The sequence below is a fragment of the Gambusia affinis genome, linkage group LG22 (genome assembly GCF_019740435.1).
Source record: "Gambusia affinis linkage group LG22, SWU_Gaff_1.0, whole genome shotgun sequence".
Lineage (NCBI taxonomy): Eukaryota > Metazoa > Chordata > Actinopteri > Cyprinodontiformes > Poeciliidae > Gambusia > Gambusia affinis.
In genome coordinates this window covers 15,156,064-15,177,731 of record NC_057889.1, presented here as the reverse complement: position 1 = coordinate 15,177,731, position 21,668 = coordinate 15,156,064, and the positions used below count along the sequence as shown (strand labels likewise).

At 38.6% G+C, this 21,668-nt stretch overlaps 1 protein-coding gene across 4 annotated transcripts in view; it reads right to left on the bottom strand.

Annotated features, from left to right (window-relative positions):
- The window catches only part of mdga2a (MAM domain containing glycosylphosphatidylinositol anchor 2a), a 183,811-nt gene that overhangs the window by 56,704 nt on the left and 105,439 nt on the right, over nt 1–21,668 (bottom strand). For 2 of the 4 annotated variants that reach the window (XM_044105960.1, XM_044105961.1), the window contains exons 7-9: nt 17,140–17,231; nt 16,824–17,061; nt 2,370–2,663 (exon numbers count right to left, since the gene is read on the bottom strand). In XM_044105960.1, the coding sequence (XP_043961895.1) occupies nt 2,370–2,663; nt 16,824–17,061; nt 17,140–17,231 (624 nt within the window). Of the gene's footprint in view, nt 1–2,369; nt 2,691–16,823; nt 17,062–17,139; nt 17,232–21,668 lie in introns of all 4 variants that reach the window. The other 2 variants (XM_044105959.1, XM_044105957.1) reach the window with 1 other exon arrangement.

The following is a 21,668-nucleotide window of genomic DNA, read 5'->3' as shown; positions in this document are numbered from 1 at the left end:
CAGAGAGTTGTTATAAGTTACGAGACCTCAACAAAAAATTTGCTTACCTTTTAAAAAAGTAGTCTTAAGAGGCTGTTCTGAACTTTCCCAGCATTATATGTAGGGAAAATGTAACACCTATAAAACTTAATGGTTTTCTCTTTTAGTGCTCACACTAATGTTTACTGGCTAGTCAAAGTCAGAGAGATTTATTGTCTTAACTGAATGTCCAATACGGATCATCTGTTAAGACAAAGACCAAATGACGCTGCGTCAGCAAACCTTTTGTAATGACAAAAATGCTGCAATGCTTGATTATTATATCCAACCTTTCAATATGTTCTTCTATCCAGATTAAGATGCAATGCAGGTTTTTGTAGGAGAAAAGGAAAAATAATATAAAAAATAAATAATTGTGGTGGAATTAACGATTTTAGCTATAAAGCTTCTGGACATATTGTATTTTCCTGATGTTTCCTGTCTGCATTTGAGCTGAAAAAAAAAAAAAAAAGATTATCCAGAGAACTGTTCATGTTCATGCTTCTCTACAAGTAGCGATAGGGTCATTCTGGTCTACATGCTGTGACTGTAAACTGGTTTCTGATGAGAGTGTCAAGCTGGTGATATATTATCCATTTTTCTTTTTGTAAGACAAGACAAATGATACCATGTTATTAACATATGTGTGTTTTTTTTTGTGCATTTGTTTAAAAACAATAGCCTTCTATAGTGGCTATAATCATAGTTAATTTAGAGATACAGAAAAATTATGTCCATAAAATGTCACCATCAGTTCACCTGGATGCTTTAGCATAGAGTAGCTTAAAACCATTGAAACAATGAGGGGAGAATTACGTACTAGTCCTTTATGGCAAAAATGGAAGCTGGTTTTTGATTCCCAATTGTAACCTTCGATCAAAATATTTGTAGTGGCAGCGTGAAGTTAATCTTGAATCAAAACACACACAATGAGATGGCACAAATCTCCACTATTCATATGTAAAATCTTTTTGGACATTTTTCGTTAAGTGAAAACATTAGCAATAAGAAAGGGCATATTACTTATAGTCCTTTATGGGTTCTTGCTCTTAAAAGGGCGATTTTTAAAAAATCAAACTAGAGAACTCAGTCTTGGGATAATTTACGTAGATATTTTTATTTATTTATTTTTTTTTGCAACCACCAGTTGTAATTGAACTTTCTGTAAGCTCAAATTCAAACCAATAAAGTTATCTTCCAGCATTACTATACTGCTCCCAAAGATTCAAGAGTTTTAATGTTCTTTTTAAGTGTTGACTTAAGTTTCTTCACCAAGTTCACATTTTAGCCATGACTAAAATGGCTAAAAGAAAGAGCTTATTTATTTAAGAAAGAGCTTAAATAAATAAGCTCTTTCTTGGTTTTTCCTGTTTTTTGCCTCATTGGCAAAATACCATTTTTGAGTTTAGTTTCTTCAGATGATCTTTCCGGGCTAAATGACTAGCTCCATGTCTAGGTGCATTTTGGTTGATGTATTTAATATAAAACTTACATAATGTCACACTGGTTTGGTTTAGGTGAAGAAAATAAATGCGCAAGTCAAAATAGGAGAAAGTATGGATTAACTTCTGTAAGTAGGCCATGAGGAAAATGATGCGAGCTTGGAGACTAAGTCTTTCCAGTTGCTATAATCACTTGCCAGAGAAGGGTAAGAACCGTACAAAGCTCACATTCACTTTCTTCCTAGCCATCTTTCTGTCTTTCTTCACCAGAAAAAAACCTCCCTATTGCACTTTGAATCTCTGCTGCTCACTCAAAATGTTCCTTTCAAATGTCCACAAATGAAGACAAAATGAATACCAGTGGGAATAAATTAGCTGCTCGGTAATTAGCCCTTAAGCCATTCTTGAATGTCACCAATCAAAGTAGGGGGAAGGGGTTTCTCAATAAGCAGCGGGTCGGCGGTCGGAGGGAGGCCCGGAGACAGGGCACGAACTCCTTGGGTCTTCTCAGACATGATCACACACACTAAAAACTAAAGACGTCTAACAAGTGAGGATATGGATATCTGCAGCTTTGTGCCTCTGTTAATATTAGTTCTGCTCTCTTCAGTGGATAAATTTCTCTCCGTAGAGCGAGAAGTGTGGTTTCCTAAGAAAGATTGGACGAAGGTTGACAAGTGGGAACCAGGGGAGTCATTTCACACTCTTCAGATGCATTTTGGATGCATGAATGTACAGACACAGAAGACTAGAACCCATAAGGATTAATTACACGGCACACAGCAAATACATCACAGTAACAAATGGTGGACCTTATGCAGAAGCAGACCCTCTCACACAGCTACAAGTCACAATACATTTACATTTAACTTTTGATACATGCATGATAGCCACAACCTATTTACTCACATTGGACGATCAGCTCCACCACAGCCTCCCGGGGCTTCACGTTGAAGCCGTTGTACTGACTGGTCTGGCAGCGGTACGACCCCGTCATCTCCCTGGAGACATTCACAATCCGCAGGACGCCGTCATAGCTCTCCATCTGCATGCTGCCATCGGGCATGGGCGCCTCCTTGTCTGCTCGTGACCACAGGATGATGGGCTTGGGCTTCCCTGAAACAAGGCACTCCAGCTCCACTGTATCACCCTCACGGGCCACCAGGGGGGACTTGCCCCGGGGGACTGTCAGGCTGGGAGGAACTAAGAAAGAGAAAAACAGAGGAGGGACTGATATGGGGCTCTAGAAAGTCAGCAGACGGGGTGAAAGGCAATGGTTGACTTGGAGGGGAAAGGCAGCGAAAAGATATGGGAGGAGGGAGCGAGTTGGAATGATGCAGTCTCAGCGAGATACACAGCATGAATGGATGAACCGTGAGATATTAGCAACAGTAATGGCAGACAGAAGGAAGCAGACAGGCATAGCATGAAGGAGATGTAAGACCACCATAAACAGCAGCAATGAGTATCAATGTAATCAGGCAATGGCCAACAATGAGCAATGCAATAATAAGCAACAACCCCAGTCTCAACAAACCAAGTTCAGGTGTTGAAGTTCTACAGAAAATTGCTGTAAACTACAAACTAAAAGTCCCAGGTGGACATTCCTTCTTACACCAGCATTATATGTGAACCATGAGGATTAGACAAATTAGTCCAGCAGAGAATTCACCCAAGAGACGGCGCTCACAAACAAGGAATCGATGCAACCATTGTGCTGTACACCAAAGCTCATTTCCCTTGTTGATGTTCAAGGGAATTCAGTAACAAGATGCGAAATGAACACATAAACGTACAAAAAAAAAAAGGAAAAAAATCCAACTGCAATCTGGTGAGAAACATTTGCTGAATGTCTCATTCAGCAACGTGCCTGAGCTGCCACAAATACTATTATCAGCAGGTCAAGTAAGGAATGCAGCATCAGATTGGGGCGTGCTGTGGTGGCGTAGGGGGTAGCGCGACCCACATTTGGAGGCCTTGAGTCCTCGACGCGGCAGTCGCGGGTTCGATTCCTGGACCCGACGACATTTGCCGCATGTCTTCCCCCCCTCTCCTGTCAGCCTACTGTCATATAAGGGACACTAGAGCCCACAAAAGACCCCTTGGAGGGAAAAAAACCCAAAAAAGATTCCTGGTGCAAAAACAGATATATTTGTCTAAGTGCACATGCCATCGGTAAATAAAAAATGACTTTTTACCATTAACCATAATATAATAGCAATTAACAAATTTGAGTGGTTGGTGCAGCCAAGGTTGATCAGTGGGTTGAGGATTTTTATCTTTTGTTGTAATCCTTGCTTTTCAGTTTTGTTTTTTTTCCATACACAGAAACCCTTGTGTCTTCAAAATAGTGAAAACAAAGAGTACATAACATTCAAGTGAGGAAAATAAATCATCAAGAAACTGGAGTCAGAAAATTGTCACAGAAAAACATTTGGCCTGAAAAATTTACAAGAAAAATTTAAAGCTGCGTCTCCACAAAACAACAACAACCCCAAAACAAACAAAAACAAGACAAAACAAAAAATACGACTGGATGAAAACGCATGCTTATCTTACTACAAAACGCCGGCGGGTTGGAGGTTAATTAGAAATGTCTAAAACTCACTGAAGCAAACTTTTCATTAAAAAATTATGTTACCAAGACCTTTTACACATATTCACCAGGGGTGCCAACAATGTGAATGTCGCCTTGTTTACACAAGTCTCAATAATATCCCACACAGCCGCTGAGTTTAAAGAATGACAGTACTTCTTGCATTTGAAATACATTATTTAAAAGTCTATTCTTTCTGTTGTGAACAATCAAAGATCAAATCCCTGAAGAAATTTTGATAAAAGATGTTTCTGCCCAACAGTTACCCATAAACATGTAATATACCATCAGCAGCAGGAGCAGAACTGTCATTACAATCAACAGAAAAACCGTCTTCTTGCTCTTGTTGGCTTGTTTTCTCCGTAATTTTCGTCTCGACGTCAAACTTACATCGACAACTTACACTTCAAGGCTGTTTGTGCAATTTTCGTCGTTCTCAGCATTCACACCAGCATCATTACCATCTCTTGTCTGAACTTTTTACTCATTCTTGTGCTTCTCACCGAACCACCCTACAGCAAATACACAACTAAAAATCTTTTCAGTACAACATTAGAGTTTACGAGCAACTACGGACAATTGCGATGAGAGGAAAAGAGAGAAGTAAAGCTGAAAGGAGAAAGTAGTTAAAGTTTTAAGTAAGGGACTTTTTTTTGTAAGGGTATTTATGTCTCAGTTTAAAAAGCAGCAACTCTAGCAGGTTGAATCAGGCCGTCTGGTTTCTCATCGAACTTGCTGGCCAAGTAAATTTGTTTAATTAGTAAACCTGGCAAACAGTGCCGGCTCCTAGAGTGCTGTGCAACATGCATTTGTGTGTTTATGTGTTTTTGTGCGAGTCCAAGCTATCAGTAGACTCCAAGACTATTTTGCAGCGCTGCTCCCCAAAAACAGTTTACAGCCAGCTTTTCACGGGCCGATAATCTCCTCAGCAATGATGAAACCCTGTTGTGCTTCCCTGATGATTTTTGAATCACTGTCATTCTGTCCAAACAATGCTGCAGCTGGAAAAGAATCAAGCCAAGTTGGAGGGTTTTTTTGTTTGTTTGTTTGTTTTTTTTCTTCTTCTTTTTTTTTTTTTAAATGTGATGAAATCACATGCAATCAGAGAAAAAGAAAGAGTCAAGAAATACTTATAAAAAATATTTTGTGGCCATTTTCATTGAAGGTAAAATCCTGCAGCCATTTCAGAGCTCCAGTTGTCTTTTTTTCCCCCCAATGAGCACATCTTTATCACAGTGTTAGGATTGTGCTTAAACACCCACTCATCAAAGAAGGAAATCACATGTGCGGCAACAGATTAATAAGGATGTAGAAGCATCTCCATGGGCTGTGAACTGCATCAAGAAATGCTTCAGTCTTAAAACTGAATGTAGGCCAAAATTACTGTAATCGGTTTCATGGCAACAGTTTTCACACGTCAATGTGAATCTTTCTGCAAGGACAAACTGGCAGCATTTTTCTTTCTTCAATCAGTTCAGGAAGACAAGAGAACAAAAGAATAACCAGTTACACTAGAGGCCCAAAATTTGGATGCGAGAACACGTTTGTACGAAACGATGGTATATTTTGAAGCAAATTAAACATGATTAATCTATAAAGAATGACTCAACAAATTATATTTTGGTTTAATTATCATGCATTTGGACTGTTTGGCTTAAACACCATGATTTAGATATTATGTGCAAACTGCACTTTATTTTTTTCCTCTTTAGTCTGAAGTTGTGACTCTTCCAAATTTTCTCAACCATAAAACTAAGTCCTTTTTTTAAATAAACATTTATTCAGAAATATGTAGGTAAAAACAGCAAAAAAAAAAAAAAAAGGTGCTTAGAGATGAGAGCAAAGTCAGTTAATTCACCACAACATTCAAAGATCTCACAATGGTTTTTAGTAAAAGCCCTGTAAGCACAATTTGGACTGGACAGTTGGAAACATGACAATCAGATCTCAGTTACGATCAGTGACCAGATGATATCTGAGGGCTGACACCAATCATCTTCAATGTGGAAGTTGCTAAAGAGGAAAGGACACTCAGAGCTAGCAGGCTCCTGCTTAAATTATGGAAAGTGTTTAACAATTAATACCGAGGAAGCAAAAAAAGCGTACGAAGCAAATTTAAAATGCAACCATATTTTCTATGGAGGCATGTTGGCTCTTTATTCAGGTGCCTAGTTTTAAATGGAGGGAGTAAGCATTCGACCTATTTAAAACTTTAAACCTCAGTTTGTTGTGGAAACTTGCTGAAAACATTGTCAGCCTTCATTTGATTGTTGGCTTAAGAATCTCCATTCATTTAGTCCAGGGAACACACAAACAGAGACTCTTTGCAGGTGCTAAACATCCTAATTGCTAATATAAGATGCTAAGCAAGTCTTGAAATATCAACTCTATTCACATATAGAGGTGCACAGATCAAATTAATTTTAAAAAAGTTTAAAATAAAACTTTTTAATTAAGTTATAATATAATCTTTTAATTATTAAAAATTAAATTTTTAATTTATCAATGAAAATAATCTTAAATACTTGATAAATAATTAGAATGCATTTAGCATAAATACTGTATGTACAATGATATTTATATTTTTCATTATGGCTATTTCAGAGGACTTGCACTAAATTTTTAATGAATTAATAAGTATGAGAAATCTGAAGCTGCTAACAGTATCTTGTAGGATATGTATGAATGATCTAATTACAAGAACATTAATTAAGAACACTATCAACATTTGGCTCAAGTTGTGGGTCACAGGTCAAGAAAACTGATCAAACGCTGAAAAAAAGAGAACAGGTGATCCAACTTCAATATGTTGCATTAAATGGTGGTAAGTGATCAAATTAAGTTAATTTCCATGTTAATTTTTTTTTACATTTATTAAGTTGTAAAGTTAATCAAATGTACATAAAGTATGTTTGACAAAAATCATTCAGTTCAACTACTTGTGACCAATTAACACAACTTTATTAGGCTGGAAATCTATTCTCTTTTCTCAGTGCATTAAAATGCTTTAGTCATCATCTACCATCCCTGCAGTCAAACAGATCGACTTCATCCACTTGCGAGTTTAGTATGAAAAGAAAAAAAATTATCCTCACGGCAGCAACAACATGTTCATTTCATATTGATGCATTTCCTGATTTTTATTCACACACCGTCTCAGCGGAGGCAGCCAGGTGTTAAGTGCTGACGTGCTTTTCTCCATTTTAAACGTCCGCCATGTTTCCTCGGGTCCAAGCGGTAAAACAACAGCCAGCAGGGAGCAGCGGGTAACCGTCAGCATATGGAGGAGAGGCGCATTCGCTGAGCTGCCATCTTTACACCTGGCCTCTTCTGCCTAGATTAGACAAATAATTACTGTAGTCTGTCCACAGATTTTGGCAGCAGAAGTGCCGGCCATCAGCTGCTGCCGTTTCTCACCTCGTCGTCACAGAAAAGCAAACAAACCCCCTCCCCTGCTTATGCCCGTCTCATCCCAGATCTGCATTTTTATCCTTCCTCCTGGTGACCACCCTGTCTTTGCATGTGAGAATGACCGTTGAGATGCTGAGTGTGGCGGAGGGCCTGCTGCTGGTCTTTACTGTGCTCTCGTTGTGCCAAAGCCCTCCAAATGCCAGTGATGCCTGCGGGGCACATTCACTCCGTGCGAATGCTTTTGCAGTGCGCGTCTGCGTGGTTTTTATGTCCCCGCCGTCACATGTTTGCATACGCAAATTTCTTCTTGCCCACGGGTGACAGTGCGCTGTGATCCCGTTTCAGTTCCTCGGTGAAACCCGTCTCGTTGTGGCGATGGAAATAATAATGTGCGCGTGTCTTTTTGTGGGCCTAAATCAAGACGGCCCCGTAAATTGGCCAAGGTACCCTGGGGGACTCGGTATGGATAATCCTCAGAGTGTAGAGGCTGATGGCTGGTGCCTTTCAGCAGGAAACTGCAATACAAGAAAATATCAGGCGATTTGCATTTTCTTACAGCGACGGCATTGAAAGCAGCGCAAATAAACATCTTTGAGAATAAACATTCCCACTGCCCCTTTTCTAGTAGGCGCTGTGACATCACTCCCCGTCGCCATGGCAACATATCGTTCTGAACTACTGCAGACCGTGTAAGGGAGTGTGTCTGTTTGTGCAGGATTGTGGGCTCAGACAGCTTGAAGCCAACGAGTTGGTCACAATGTGACAGGACTCTCTGTTCCTCAGAGCCCTGGAGCTCTGGGGACGGAGAGAGGAGTCGCATGGCTCCGCTGTGGGAATATTTGTGAAAGTGTGTGTGTTTGGCATGTGAGACGGGATGTAGAGGGGTATTGTTCCGCTCTCCGAGCTGCTGAAGTGTTATAAATATCCACAGATGTGTTAAAATTGCCGTAGCCTGCTGATAGACTGCAGCGACACACTGCTGACCACAATAACACACCACTGAGTGTATCGTTTATTGTTTTGTTGTTTGTTATTTTTTTTCTTAGCTCTGTGCATGTCCCCTAAAATTTTATGACTCTTCTTGCAATCTTTCACTTGAGCCCCTCGTGAATTCATGTGGCTCAGATTGCGGAGCAGCAGGCTTTCAACACTCATGCTCTCATGGGTGGCAGCTTGATTTGTTGCTACAATGCTCTCTTTAATGTTATTGTTCTGCTTCTGTAGGTTGTTTGTTTTTTTTTCCACCATGCATCCAACCAGGCTGAGGAGCAGAAATGCTCTGTATAAAATGCATGAGAGCCACATCCTGTATGATGGCTTTGTTCTTCGTGAAGTAGTGAGCATTTTCACTTGACGGAGCAAAGTTTATGTACATCACTGATGGAGGCTTGATGGTGTCTAATAAGGAAGGGTTCCTTTCCTTGTAAAGTGTTCCCCCCAGATGGCCCTCCCACCCAACTAATTGCAACTACAGTAGGTGCAGTTAAAGTTACAGGCTGGTTACCTTGTTTCATTATCATTTTATGGGCTTAACAGAAAAAGAAAACTGTCCTTACATCTTCATTGGTGACTGCATTTTGGTCCGCTACCTTTTGATTGATCTGAAGACACTTAGAGGTTTGTTCACAGACAATACTTCGTCTGTAGACATTGGGATGTCAGTTCCACTATCTGCAGTCGACCTTGAAATCATCACAGGTGTCACGTTGACACATGCTGCCAGGCAGCCATACATCACTGAGAAGGCAAAACTGTCATCAGCTGTTTCCATATGACTGATTTGCAGGACAGCATCTTGTAGAACGGCTCTTAAGCAGCTTCACCCCAGTGCCGTTCCCAGAATCTTTGGAACCTGTCCCAAAGATCCATTTGTGCTGAAAAGTTTGTGACGTTACTTTCAAACTCAAGGGATGATTCAACAGGAGATTTCACATTTAATTGCATCCAGATGGCTTTTTCATCAATTCAGGAACAAATCTATACAAATTCAGAACTTTGAACTTTGCGAAGCAGCAAAATTTAATTTAAGAAAAAAAATCTCAGAATGGATAACTCGTACATTACGACAAATAACTTCGACATTTGTTTCTCAGAGAAATCTGTGAAGACCACTGTAATTCATCTGAATGAAATTCAATTAAACTCCTCTCAATTCAATTTGAGTCTGTGCAGCTTAACTTAATTCAGTTCAGTTCAATTAATTGTATATAGTTTTACTAGAGTTATCAGTAAATTACCACAGTATTCCTGACAACTCAAGTATCACGCTGAATTATGTGAAAACACTATTGAGTCCAGTTCGTGTCATTTCATATGCAGTCCAGCTCAACTAATTTTTCTCCCATTCTATTCAATTATTTTCAGTGCCATTACCATATTTTCCACACTATAAGGCGCACTGGATTTTAAGGGGCACTGTTAATGAATGGTCTAGTTTTGATTTTTATTAACATACAAGGCACAGTAGATTATAAGGAGCATTAAACGAAACAAAACAGTCTGATAAGTCAGTAAGTGAAAGCTCAGTACGTTTTACTCCACAACGTTCTTGACTGCTGTAGCCGTAATGTAACAACTAAAACATTTTGACTGAGGTCAGTAAGCACAACCAGAATCAATCCATATTAATTCCTTATATATTGTTCTGTTTTAATCCAGAACAATATATAAGGCGCTCCGGATTACAAGGCGCACTGACATTTTCTGATAAAATTAAAGGCTTTTAAGTGCGCCTTACAGTCCAGAAAATACGGTATATTGCAGCTCCTTCCTACACAGTCAAATTACACTCAACTCAGTTGTATAAAAATTGTAAAAAAATTTTTGCTAGAAAGTTGTCTAGGGAAACTAAAAGAGATCAATTCAATCTCCTTAAAAAGTCTGAAAAGCATTTATTTTTTTACTTTTAGTTTAGTGTTCTAACAGTGATAGATCCAAAATAACTGCATGTAAATTGGTTATTTGTTGTGATAATGAACTGACAGTAAATGGTCTACAGAATATATTTCTATCCATGAGACTATTAAACAAAAATACACAGAGACCTACTGAAAAGTACATTAACATGCTGCTAACCTCCTCAACTCTGCTCAACAGGTATTATTTGTGCTTTGATACAAGTAAATTAAACAGTTGCATCCCTTCAAAGAGAGCAAATTACACCTGACTATTTTCATCCTACATATGAGTCAGGCTTAAGTCAATTTTTATCTTTGTCAGGGTCAACGGATTTGCTGAAATTAGCACAAAGAGCAGTCAAGAAACTATGACAAAGACCATGTCATAGTGTCTTTATTGATGTGGTGGCTATGCAGGTTGAATCCTAGACAAACAGAGAATATAAGCTGTCAATCGGAGTTAGAAAGCGATGTGTCTGCTTGCTACAAGGTACTGATTAATTAAATTGTCAGAAAAATGGCTTGCTACGTACTGTGTTCATTAATCTAGCTCATTTTAATCAGGCGAGCAGATAATTATCTAAACAATTTAACTGGATGTGTCTTGGAGGTTGAAAGAAACGCCCGGTAGCGGCAGAATCTCAGGTGTGAACTCGACGGCAGTTTGAAAAAAACTTGAAACAAAGTGAACGTCACTAACTTTTTGATCATCTGTCCTGCTGAGAATGAGATTCACACAGCGTGATAATGATAAATGGCATCAGCACATCAGCTATCGGCAAAGTCTTTGTCTGAACCAGGCTTTAAATACCAACTATCCCTCTGTACTGTATTTGTGCACTGCGTGAGAATTTTATCTTGACAAATGCTTCCGATCTGATTTCAAATTACATTCGAGTCACAACAACACCATCACCACCTGAAAATCTCAGAAGCACCTAGTCGCTGTGTGTGAATGTTTGCTCCTGACAGGTGTAACTTGTGTTTTCTGTTGGAACTTCGTCAGGTTCTTATCTCCTTTCAGAGGTTTCTGTCTCTTGCGGTTTTTAATCTCAACAATCTCCAAAGGGGAGGTCTGTGTCCTCGTTTCAGACCACACTCATAAATATGCATCACCCCTAGAATCTCTGGGAGCACTGCTGAGATAAGAACTTGCTTTTTTAATGAGTTTGCCACAACAGTAAATATTAGTGCTGTTTTACAAAAAGGAAAAGTAATACAAATCTGTGTCCTTAAATATTCTTTTTGGCCAGGGTCAGACCAGGTCCGAACCAGATTTTGGAATCAAAACCGGGAGCCAGAACTGAAAGAGCCAGTGAGCTTCGCCCTCATTCCCAGCACGAAACCCTGGCAGATCTGCAGTGTAATCTCCTCTAAACACTTTTATTAAGACTTCTAATTGCAGCTCGGCTTTCTCCCTTCAGGAGAACAGGCAGAGGAACAAATACGGAGCTTATTCATCGCACAACAGGCTGCAGGCACGTAGCAAAGCAGAGGCACAAGACGCTTCAGCACACTGCAGCTACAGAGCTCGGCAAAGACACTCCACTGATTCGCGGCGTCAGCCAGAGTGACAGAAACAGGCATTCTCAAGAAAACAGCCCGCCCACATCCAGGTAAATGCAGCAGGAATTATAACAAGCAGAAACCACATTCCCAGTATAATTCCTGATGACAGGTGCATCTCTATGGCAACGCGGTCCTTTCATACCATCTCATTCCTCCCTCCACATTCGACTGGAACAGTGAAAGCTTAGGAAGCAATCAAACCCGAGCCTGAAGGAAACCTTTCATTTTATCCAATCACAGAACAGTCAGTCATTTTCTTTGCTATTTCTCCAGTCAGACAGCTGCATTCTTTTATTTATTTATTTCTGCACATTAAAGGATGTGCACTAATGTGCTGGCAATGCTCAGGCACTCCAAAAGAAGAGACTGCACTACTTAAAAGATAATGAGGAAACAATCTTGGCAGATGCAATTGATCCCACTGTTTTAAAGCACAAGGATTATCAAAGGATTATCTAACAGTAATTATGCATCCAAGGTCGACACGCAGCTTTCATGTTCACTTACCGAGTGGCAGCTGAGGCGTAAGACAGAAAGCAAGGTACTGACTAAAGGTAAGGGTGTGTGAATGCATTTCCATGTGTGCTTGTGAGTTTTGCCTACAAGGGGCGAAGGAGCTCCCTATGAACCTAATCGCATCACAAACCCCAGGCTTCCTTATCGGTACCAAACACATGCCGGTAAAGTCAAAGCAAGCGGAGATATCTACTCCGCCTGCAGCAGCACCAACTATTGGAATCCCCCAAACGGATAATCTGAAGAATCAGGGCGGAGTGCGGTGAAACCCGGAGACTTCCAGGGTTTGTGTGCACCATAATGTAGCATGAACAAATACCAGAGCAGCTTTAAAAATAAAATGTTGCGTAAAAGGGCAATGCTTCTTGCCAGTCACCTCAGAAAGTGAAGCTAAGTAATTTTGATGATTATGGGTTACAGACTATGACGATCCAAAATTCAGTATCTCAGGCAATTTGAATACTGTGAAAGAAGGTTATTAATAAAAACTCATAGAGTCACACCCTAATCAACGAATTAACTCAAAACACCTGCAAATGTTTAAACAGTCTCTCGCTCTAAGCTACAACATTATGGGGAAGTCTGCTGACTGGACAGATGTCCAAAAGAGAGTGATTGGCACACTTCACAAGAAGGGTAAGCCGCAAAAGGTCATTGCTGAAGAAGCTGGTTGTTTGCAGAGCAAGAATGTTAAGAGAAAATTGAGTGGAAGGAAGACGTGTTCCAGGAAAAGGTCTGGAGGAAAAGTGGAGAGGTACAAAGTCCAGTGCAAAGTTTCCACAATCAATGATGGCTTGGGGTGTCTTGTCATCTGCTGGTGTTGGTCCACTGTGTTTTTTGAAGTCCGCAGTCAATGCAACCGTCCACCAGGGAAAATCTAGAGTACTTCATGCTTCCGTCTGCTGGCAAGCTAAATGGAGATGCTGGTTTTATTTTCAAACAGGACATGTCACCTGCCTACACTGCCAAAGGTACCAAAAACTGGTTCTGACCACAGTGTTCCTGTTCTTAATTGGCCAGCAAACTCCCTGGCCAATTAAGGGCCTATGGGCTGTTTTCAAGAGAAAGATGAGAGAGCCCAGACCCAACAAGACAGATAAAGTCATCTGCGGCAGTGCCACAAGTTGATCGCCTCCGTGCCATGGTGCATTGATGCAGTCATTCATGCAAGAAGAGGCCCAAACAAAAAAGTGCAAACCTTTCAGAAGCCTGACATTTGTTCATCAATTTTTGATTGGTCTAATGTGATATTCAAATTTTCTAAGAACCTGAATTATGGGTTTTCTTTACATGTAAGCCATAATCATTAAAACTGCAAATAAAATAAATAAATAAAAGCTTGAAATATTTTACTCCATAAAACATTTATGCAGTAAATATTACAGTATATACAGTATATTCTTTATATATACATATACTGTATGTATAAAACATCTGTATAAAATGACCATTTCGATTTCTGAGATGGCTGACAAGAATATATTAAACGTTATGCAATATTTTTTAGATGTACTAGGCGACATTTCAACGAGGATTTTAGAACTGACAGTCCTTCTGTCATTAACGGTGTCATTTCGTACTGCTTGGCCTTCCATTACTTTGTTTTTCCGACAAAGTATGGTCGTATTTAAATTTCCTGAATGTCAGCCAAACAAGACATTTGACAGCACATTTCCTCCCTCCGCTGCTATCTTTCAGATTTCATACTCCTGTCATTTTAGCACCTACGCCTTGCATTCTTTGACAATGACTGACAGGCAAGAGAGCAGTGCAGACTCTAAGAAAAGCTTTTGTAAAACTTTTTAAAGTAATTTGAACAGAAAAACGTGGCACGGCCGAAATCACAGAAATGCAAATCATGGAGCGAGGCGGACTGATGTGTTATGCAACTAGCAAGCCCCTCATGTTGTATGTATGTTAGAAGAGTGAAAGCAGCCAGTCGATGGAATGACGTTGAGTGTCTGATTTGTCCGACGGATGAACTCTGGTTTGAGACTACAGTTGCCTAAACAAAGTTTAGTTTTTTTGGGTTCAATTTTGGGGTTTATAACGTGTCTTTCTTGCCACAACCTCAAAAAATGTGGATTGTGAAGGACAATTGTAAAGCCCCTAGTAGTAAAGAAATTGTTTCATTCATCATTTCGGCACAATTTTACTTAACCATTAATAATCTGTCTGCACAATTTAATATAATTTAATGCTGAGGTAAAAGTTTCAGTTTCACTTCTGAAAAAGTAAAAGAAAACTAAACTATGGGCATGTTATATGTTCATATGTATTTTACATTGAAGACTTTGTCAGTAACGTATACAAATAAAGCAGTTTTCCAATGTCTAATTCAATGTTTAAGTTAATCCGAATGACTAACGACTTTTATTAAGTGATCCTTGGATTCTGGTTTTGCTTGAATATAATTTGTGATGCCCATCTCTGTAAGGCACACTGCAAAATGGGAAAGACAAGAGAACATGTCTTTCAAGTAAGGCAGGTGAGAATGGCTACATTTACGTAGATACCAATAATTAGGAAAGGTCAGAACTGAAATTGTGACAAACAAATATGGACAAAAGCTCATGTTTATCTTGTAACCACGCATGATAAGCAGGATTTAGGGGATGCAAAATTTATCTAAGCTCTAGCAAAAAGAAGCATCTTGGTGTCACTTTCTAAACAATTTATTTGAAGACTTTTGCAAGTACCTTCACCAGGGAGGCCAATTAATGTTGAAGGTACTTCAACAATTATTGAAGTGTTCAGTTGAACACACTTGAAACCAGATATTTGCATTCATAACCTTTGTTCTTTCACTGTCGGGAAATGTTTAGGATTTTAGACATTATTTATATTTGCTAAATGCCCAAAATATGAGAATTTTAATTATATGTCATGTTAGTCAAAGTTGTGAATTGACTTATATGATGCTTATTTCTGATTTTACAAATTGGGAAAGCCAAGATGATGGTGTCATAGTTTAGCAAGCTTTTGATGGGTTTATTTGCAACACAACTGTGGATATGTTTTAAGGCAACATATTAAACCCTTTGCTTCTTTCTGTGATATTATGGAAAAAAATCTCAGGAAATCAACCAAAAGACCAGAAGGAGAATTTGTGGAAGTTCACAATACTGGTACATCCTTGAGTAAAATTTCCAGATTCCTGAAGGTGCCACAATTTATCTGATCAAACAATTTTATGCAAGTATAAACATTGTGGGATTCAGAAAGAAGAAATGAACTCACTATGCTGCAAAAATGAAAAGCCTTGTGAAGAAGGTTAAAGCTGGTGAGAGAGTGTTATTATCCACAGTGAAGCGAATGTGTTTAGGGACTAAAACCCTTCATTTTTCAAGACCTGTCTTGTGGTCTCCACAAAACTGAAATTGAACTGTTTACCCTTATTGAATGTTGGAAGAAAAAGAGGGAAGGTTGTAAGCCTGACGACACCACCTCAACTATGAAGCACAGACGTGACAGCCATGTTGTGGGGAAGTTAGTTTTGCTGCAAAAGATCTTGTACACTTTGCAATATTATATATGGCATTATGAAGAAGAAAGATTGAAGCAACATCACAAGACATCAACCAGGAAATTAAAGCTTGGACACAAATGACGACGACCCCAAGCAGACAGCCAAGTTAGTTACAAAGTCACTCAGGAGCAGAAAAATCAAAATAGAGTATTCGCCACAAAGAACAGAACTGAGTCCAGTGTAACTTTGTAAAAAGAGCTGAGAAGATGAGAACTAAACCTACTCAGTTGCACGAGTTCAGAGAAAATGAAAAGAGAGATATTCCAGCAAACTATTAAAAGAAGGTTGTTGAATGACCCAAGTCATACAGATTCTACCAATCACCAAGTAAATGTATATCAACTTTTGAATGTGAATAAAGTCTATACAAGATCTCAAAAGACTGATATAATGGGCTCAATTTTAGTAATTGGACCTCAAATAGAACATTTTTTGTTTGATATCAAATCACATAATGATGGAAAATGTTTATGTGTCACTGCCTGACTTCACGCAAGACAACCTAAAGTATTCTGTAAATGACCTGTCTCCTTTAGTTGTGCATATTTAGCAATGAATAATCATTTAACTTCAGCTACACTTATGTCTCAATTGTTTTAATATCTTAGCATCAACAATCATATATAAAATGTAGAAAATGTCAGTAATTCAAAAAGAAATGACCAACACCCCGACCCCAAAAAATACTACACGTACAAAAATACCTCATATGAAAGTCAAAATCACTTTTTAAAGCCTCTTTGTATGGGTGAAGTAGCTGTAGGATGTATGTCTGATGGGATATGTCGCATGGAGTGGTGGAGGTTTTAAAATCTGCCACTGACACGGAGGGGTGTGAGGCTCACCAGTTGTGGAGGATATGTTGACGTCAATGCTGATCTCAGGAATGCCTCCGCCCTTCAACGCAGCCACACAGGTGTACGTGCCAAAGTCTGTAAACTTCAGGTCTATGATGTCCAGGTTGGTGGTCCCGGGCGAGATGTCGGGGTCCGTCTGAGTGATGACCATGCGCTCTGAACTCCGAAGGGCACGGCCGTTCTTTAACCAGCTAAATGTCAGCTCCTCCGGCGGTGTTGCTTCCACCTAAGAAATACAGCCCAGTGTTACTGGACAACTAATTTATCTTATTGTATTCATGCTTTATATATATTTAAGTCACACCTGACAGGATATCTTGACTTCACGCCCAATCTGGATGTTGTCATCATTGTGGTAGGGGTCAGGCGTGATCCAGAACCGTCCTTTCTTCAAAGCTGTAAAGGAATATTTATGTTAAGAAACGTATCCACCTTTGTACACAACACATGTTGCCAGAGACATTTATTGCAGCTTATGGCTCTCCTTGTTATATTGACGCAGTGTTTGAAGTGTACTCCACAGGACAGGATTTTATAGATTTTCAAATAGATTTTTCCTCTGTTCTTCACTTTAACCTTTCCCAGTGCACATACTTAAACTGTGAATCAGTGTTCCCTGTCTCCAACAAGCATATTGTAAATATAGGAGTTTTGATCGCTCCTTTAACATGCAGTTAAAGGAGCATATTCTGTTGAAAGCTTTTACAGCTAGTTTGGCAAACTAATCCTCATATTGGCATGCCTGAAAATGCTCTAAGTTGACTTTCAACATGCGCATCACTTTGGACACAATGTGTGCAGTGTAGTAAGCAGAGTCACTTTCTTCTTTTCTTCGAGCAACCAAAGTAGTTCTTCGGGGCTCCATAATCAAATCATGAGATTAAAACAACTTTTGCAGTGATTGATCAAATACTGCATTCCACATAGATTCAGATGGCAACATAATCTATTGTTATTCTTTCTCCTCAGTTCAAAGTCTTACATTTATCCAGCCTATATTTGATGTTTAGTTCAATTTAACGTTACTTACATTTGTGCTTTAGAAGAAAGTTTGTGGTTTGTTCGAATGCCATTAAGTTTCATAATTCCTCTAAAAACACAAACTGTTTAAAGGGGTAACATTGAAATGGCAACTTTTGATTTGAAATATGTACGCATCCTTTTTAATCACAATTTGACATTTAAAGATAAATTCTAACAATTTGTGAGTTAATCGAGAAAATATATATATATATATATATATATATATATATATATATATATATATATATATATATATTTTTTTTTTTTCTTTAAATGATCATTTATAACCTCACCTGTTTTTTGCCTATAGTTTCCACCTTTTGTCTATACTCTTTGTAAATGCACCAGTCAAACACCTAAACATACTGAATATTTTATGCTATTATTATTCTTGTATATAAATGGGATATACAAGAATTGGGAATTTCCTATATACAGATACTAAATAGCCATGTTTGTATCTCTGCATTCTTTCTTATGGGCTGCTTTTCATTTGTAAATCTCTGGTTGGAGTTGTTAACTTCTTATCTTAGTGTTTTCATGTGTAAGCATCACACAAACTATGACCTGCACAGTCAAGGTATTTGACTACAATGTTTAATCACTGAACTAAATCCTAAATGTGAAACAGTTTTGTATTTATTCTTCTTCGTATCTATAGGCTCAAAAGGCTGATATATTGTTACACACACTGTGCTACTAAGATGTACACTCAAAAAGAAAATGAAGTAAAAAAGAAAACATGTTCTCAAACATTTCTACTCCAATTTGGTTTGCAAACTCTCTTTTTAAAACACAGCTCCTACTAAGTGGAAAAAAGATGATTTTATCATAATGCATGCTGTATCGGTTCCAACGTAACAAAAAAAAAAGAAAAAAGAAAACACCATGAAAGTCTTTTCATCTAGCAATTCCCAAGTGACATTATCATATTCAGTTTGGTAAAGGGAAAACAAAAACAAAACCCCCGTGTCAGATTTAAACACGGGAAATTGAATGTGCAAAACACATTGTGATGCCTGCCAAACTGCACACTGAGGGAGAGATGAGTGACACGCGCCTCCTTGGCATGATCTTCCCTCTCACTTTTGAAATCAGCGTCGGCAGGCAGAGAATCCTATTTCTGATGCATGGCAGATACAAAAATTGCAATCATGTCAACACTCGGCAAACCCCGACGCATTTATTTTCATTCCTGTACCCCCATATGTCTTTATACTGTCAGGCTTTTCTCTTCTACATTGATGTATGTAATTCAATAGTGCCTGCACGGAAATGTATCATTTAGTGTAATACAGGGTGTCGCACATATATGTGACCTTTATGGAAACAAGAACAAATCTTATTACCACCAAACCGACATTCATCCCCCATTTTGGGTAAGCTGTACACCACTGTGTACATCCACAGCATAATTTTCAATTTGCCTAAAGCTAACATACATGGCATAAGGTTAATGAGACAAGACAAAGTCCATAGTGGAAGCCATTAAGTAGGCATGTCTGGAAGGAAGCACATATTTTCTACTACAATGCATGTCAAAGGGAGCAAATATCCTGAGGCAGAGTTCCACACTCATTGTTCAGGCATGGCTGTACATCTTGACAGCTTGGAAAGGCGTTTGTATCTCAGTGACGGGTGCAGAAGAGTTAGTGGCCGCGTCACAAGGAAGCATTAGATTCAAATACTCAGGCGGACCTGCACACCCACACAGCCCATCTTTCTAAGTCATTGTGCTGTTAGAGGTGACAGCGGATAAACATTTGGGTTAAGTTCTACTTTTCTTTTGCTTTACTGTTGTCAGAGTGTTCCTCTCTAAGCATAGGAGACTGTGCAACAACTACGTGTTGTAGAGTCGCACAAGCAGTTCCAAAAAAATTTGTAATTCCTTTACAATTAATTTATTTGAATGTATTTTTTTTATAGCTGATATATTATTTCAACTATCTATGCTATTGCTTTTGTTTACTCACATAAAAAGCCAAGCATGTAACTTTATTTTCTTTTTTAATAAGTCTGGTTTGGAAAAAAAAAAATATATATATATATATATATACTAATCTTGTATTTCTGTCCTTGCAAAGTTTCCACCTGGAGTCAGATTCAAGATACAATTTAAGCTAAAGTCACCCATTAGACTTCCACTCTGCTTCTTATTGTCATTTATCACTTTTCAATATAAACAAACAATGGAAATCACAATGGTATCATCCTAATCAGAGCACAGAAGTTATAATTGATTAATATCACAATCTCCTTCATTTTCTGTTTACTAGTAAAATATTGGGGGGAAAATAAACATTTTTTATGTGGAATGGAGATTATTGGTCACTGAAAAGACAGACTGGGAGATAAAAACAATAAATGCATGATTTTTTCCATGTGCAGGATTTTTTTTAAATTGAAAATCAATTTCTAAAACTGCATGCAGATTATTTAGATATAAAAAAAACTTGCATTTTTACTTCACAACAATATTATACAACAATCTTGTTCCCTACTTTTTGCAGAATAGTCTTCCAGTGAATCAGCCTTCCTCATTTCCGCACACAGCCACCGTGCATTCATGCATATTTAAGGATTCCTCCCCAAAAAATCCTTTTCTGCCACTTTAGTAAAGCATAAATAATAAATAGCAAGTAGGTATTCCTGTAAATCGACTACACTTGTGTACACAGAGATAAGCGGGCATTACTTGACTTGGTTGTAATAAACATTTTCTGGCCTGATGCAAAGACTAAAATGCTGCGTGTTCACTTATGCATTGGAAAAACGCAAAAGGATTTTATTTTATTTTTTTTACTTTTACGTGAGGGATTTCGAAAAGCAGATGGGGAGGCCAGAGCTGAGTTGGGCGACTTTATCTGGTGACGGTAAGTTGTCACTCTTCCTATTCCTGATACAGCAAGTCACATGAATCTTTAATAAGGACTCTGGTTGGAAACAGAACTTTCCCATTTACTTTGGGAGTAAACTGTTTCCAACTACTCTTACACGATTTCTACAAAATCATAAATAATAGCTCACGGTAGCTGTATATTTCACTTCTATAGTCCGAGTTCACAGACATGTAGATGAACATATGCTGACTGTATGTAAATCCATCCAGTTTCCATAGACACGCAGGCATGACCGCTTCCACATTTAAGCTGTTTGAGAGCAACAGCAGGGTTATTTACCAGCTGTGTTTCTAAGTCGTTTTCTAAGAAGTTCTTTTTCGTTATTGTCACAGCTTAAATCATCTTGTTACATGTGTAGCGAGGATCAGGGTGCTACCGGTGGATTTTAGGATACAACTGTCTGCATTTATGTCTGCAAATTCTGTGTCAGAATCTCAGACAGCAGTGTACAAAGTAAGATGACAGGTGCTTTGTTGTGGGAATGCTGAGGATTATCTCCACTCACATATGCTGAGCACATATTAAGATCGCTGAAACTTAAAGCCTGAAGGTTCAGACGTGTACTGGGTGTTTTGGGTTTGGTCACTAATAGAGGCAAGAGCCTGTGTGGCCTTATTATTGCACATTTTAAGTTAAGCCAAATATATAGACTAATATGTCATTCTGACCTGGATGTGATCAATGACGTGTAAGAGAATTACAACTAAAATTGGATTTATTTTTGTTGCTATTGATGTTTTCCCCATTGTTCCAAAGCACATGAAGCATAATTAAGCCATTCTGTGTATGTTAATACAGTTTTTAAACTCTAACAATCTCACTGGAAGAAGTGTGAAACAAGGCCTAATTTTCTCCCAAGTCATGCTGCAAACCTGTGCTGGAAGAAACACATTTTCATTACCATTAGTGA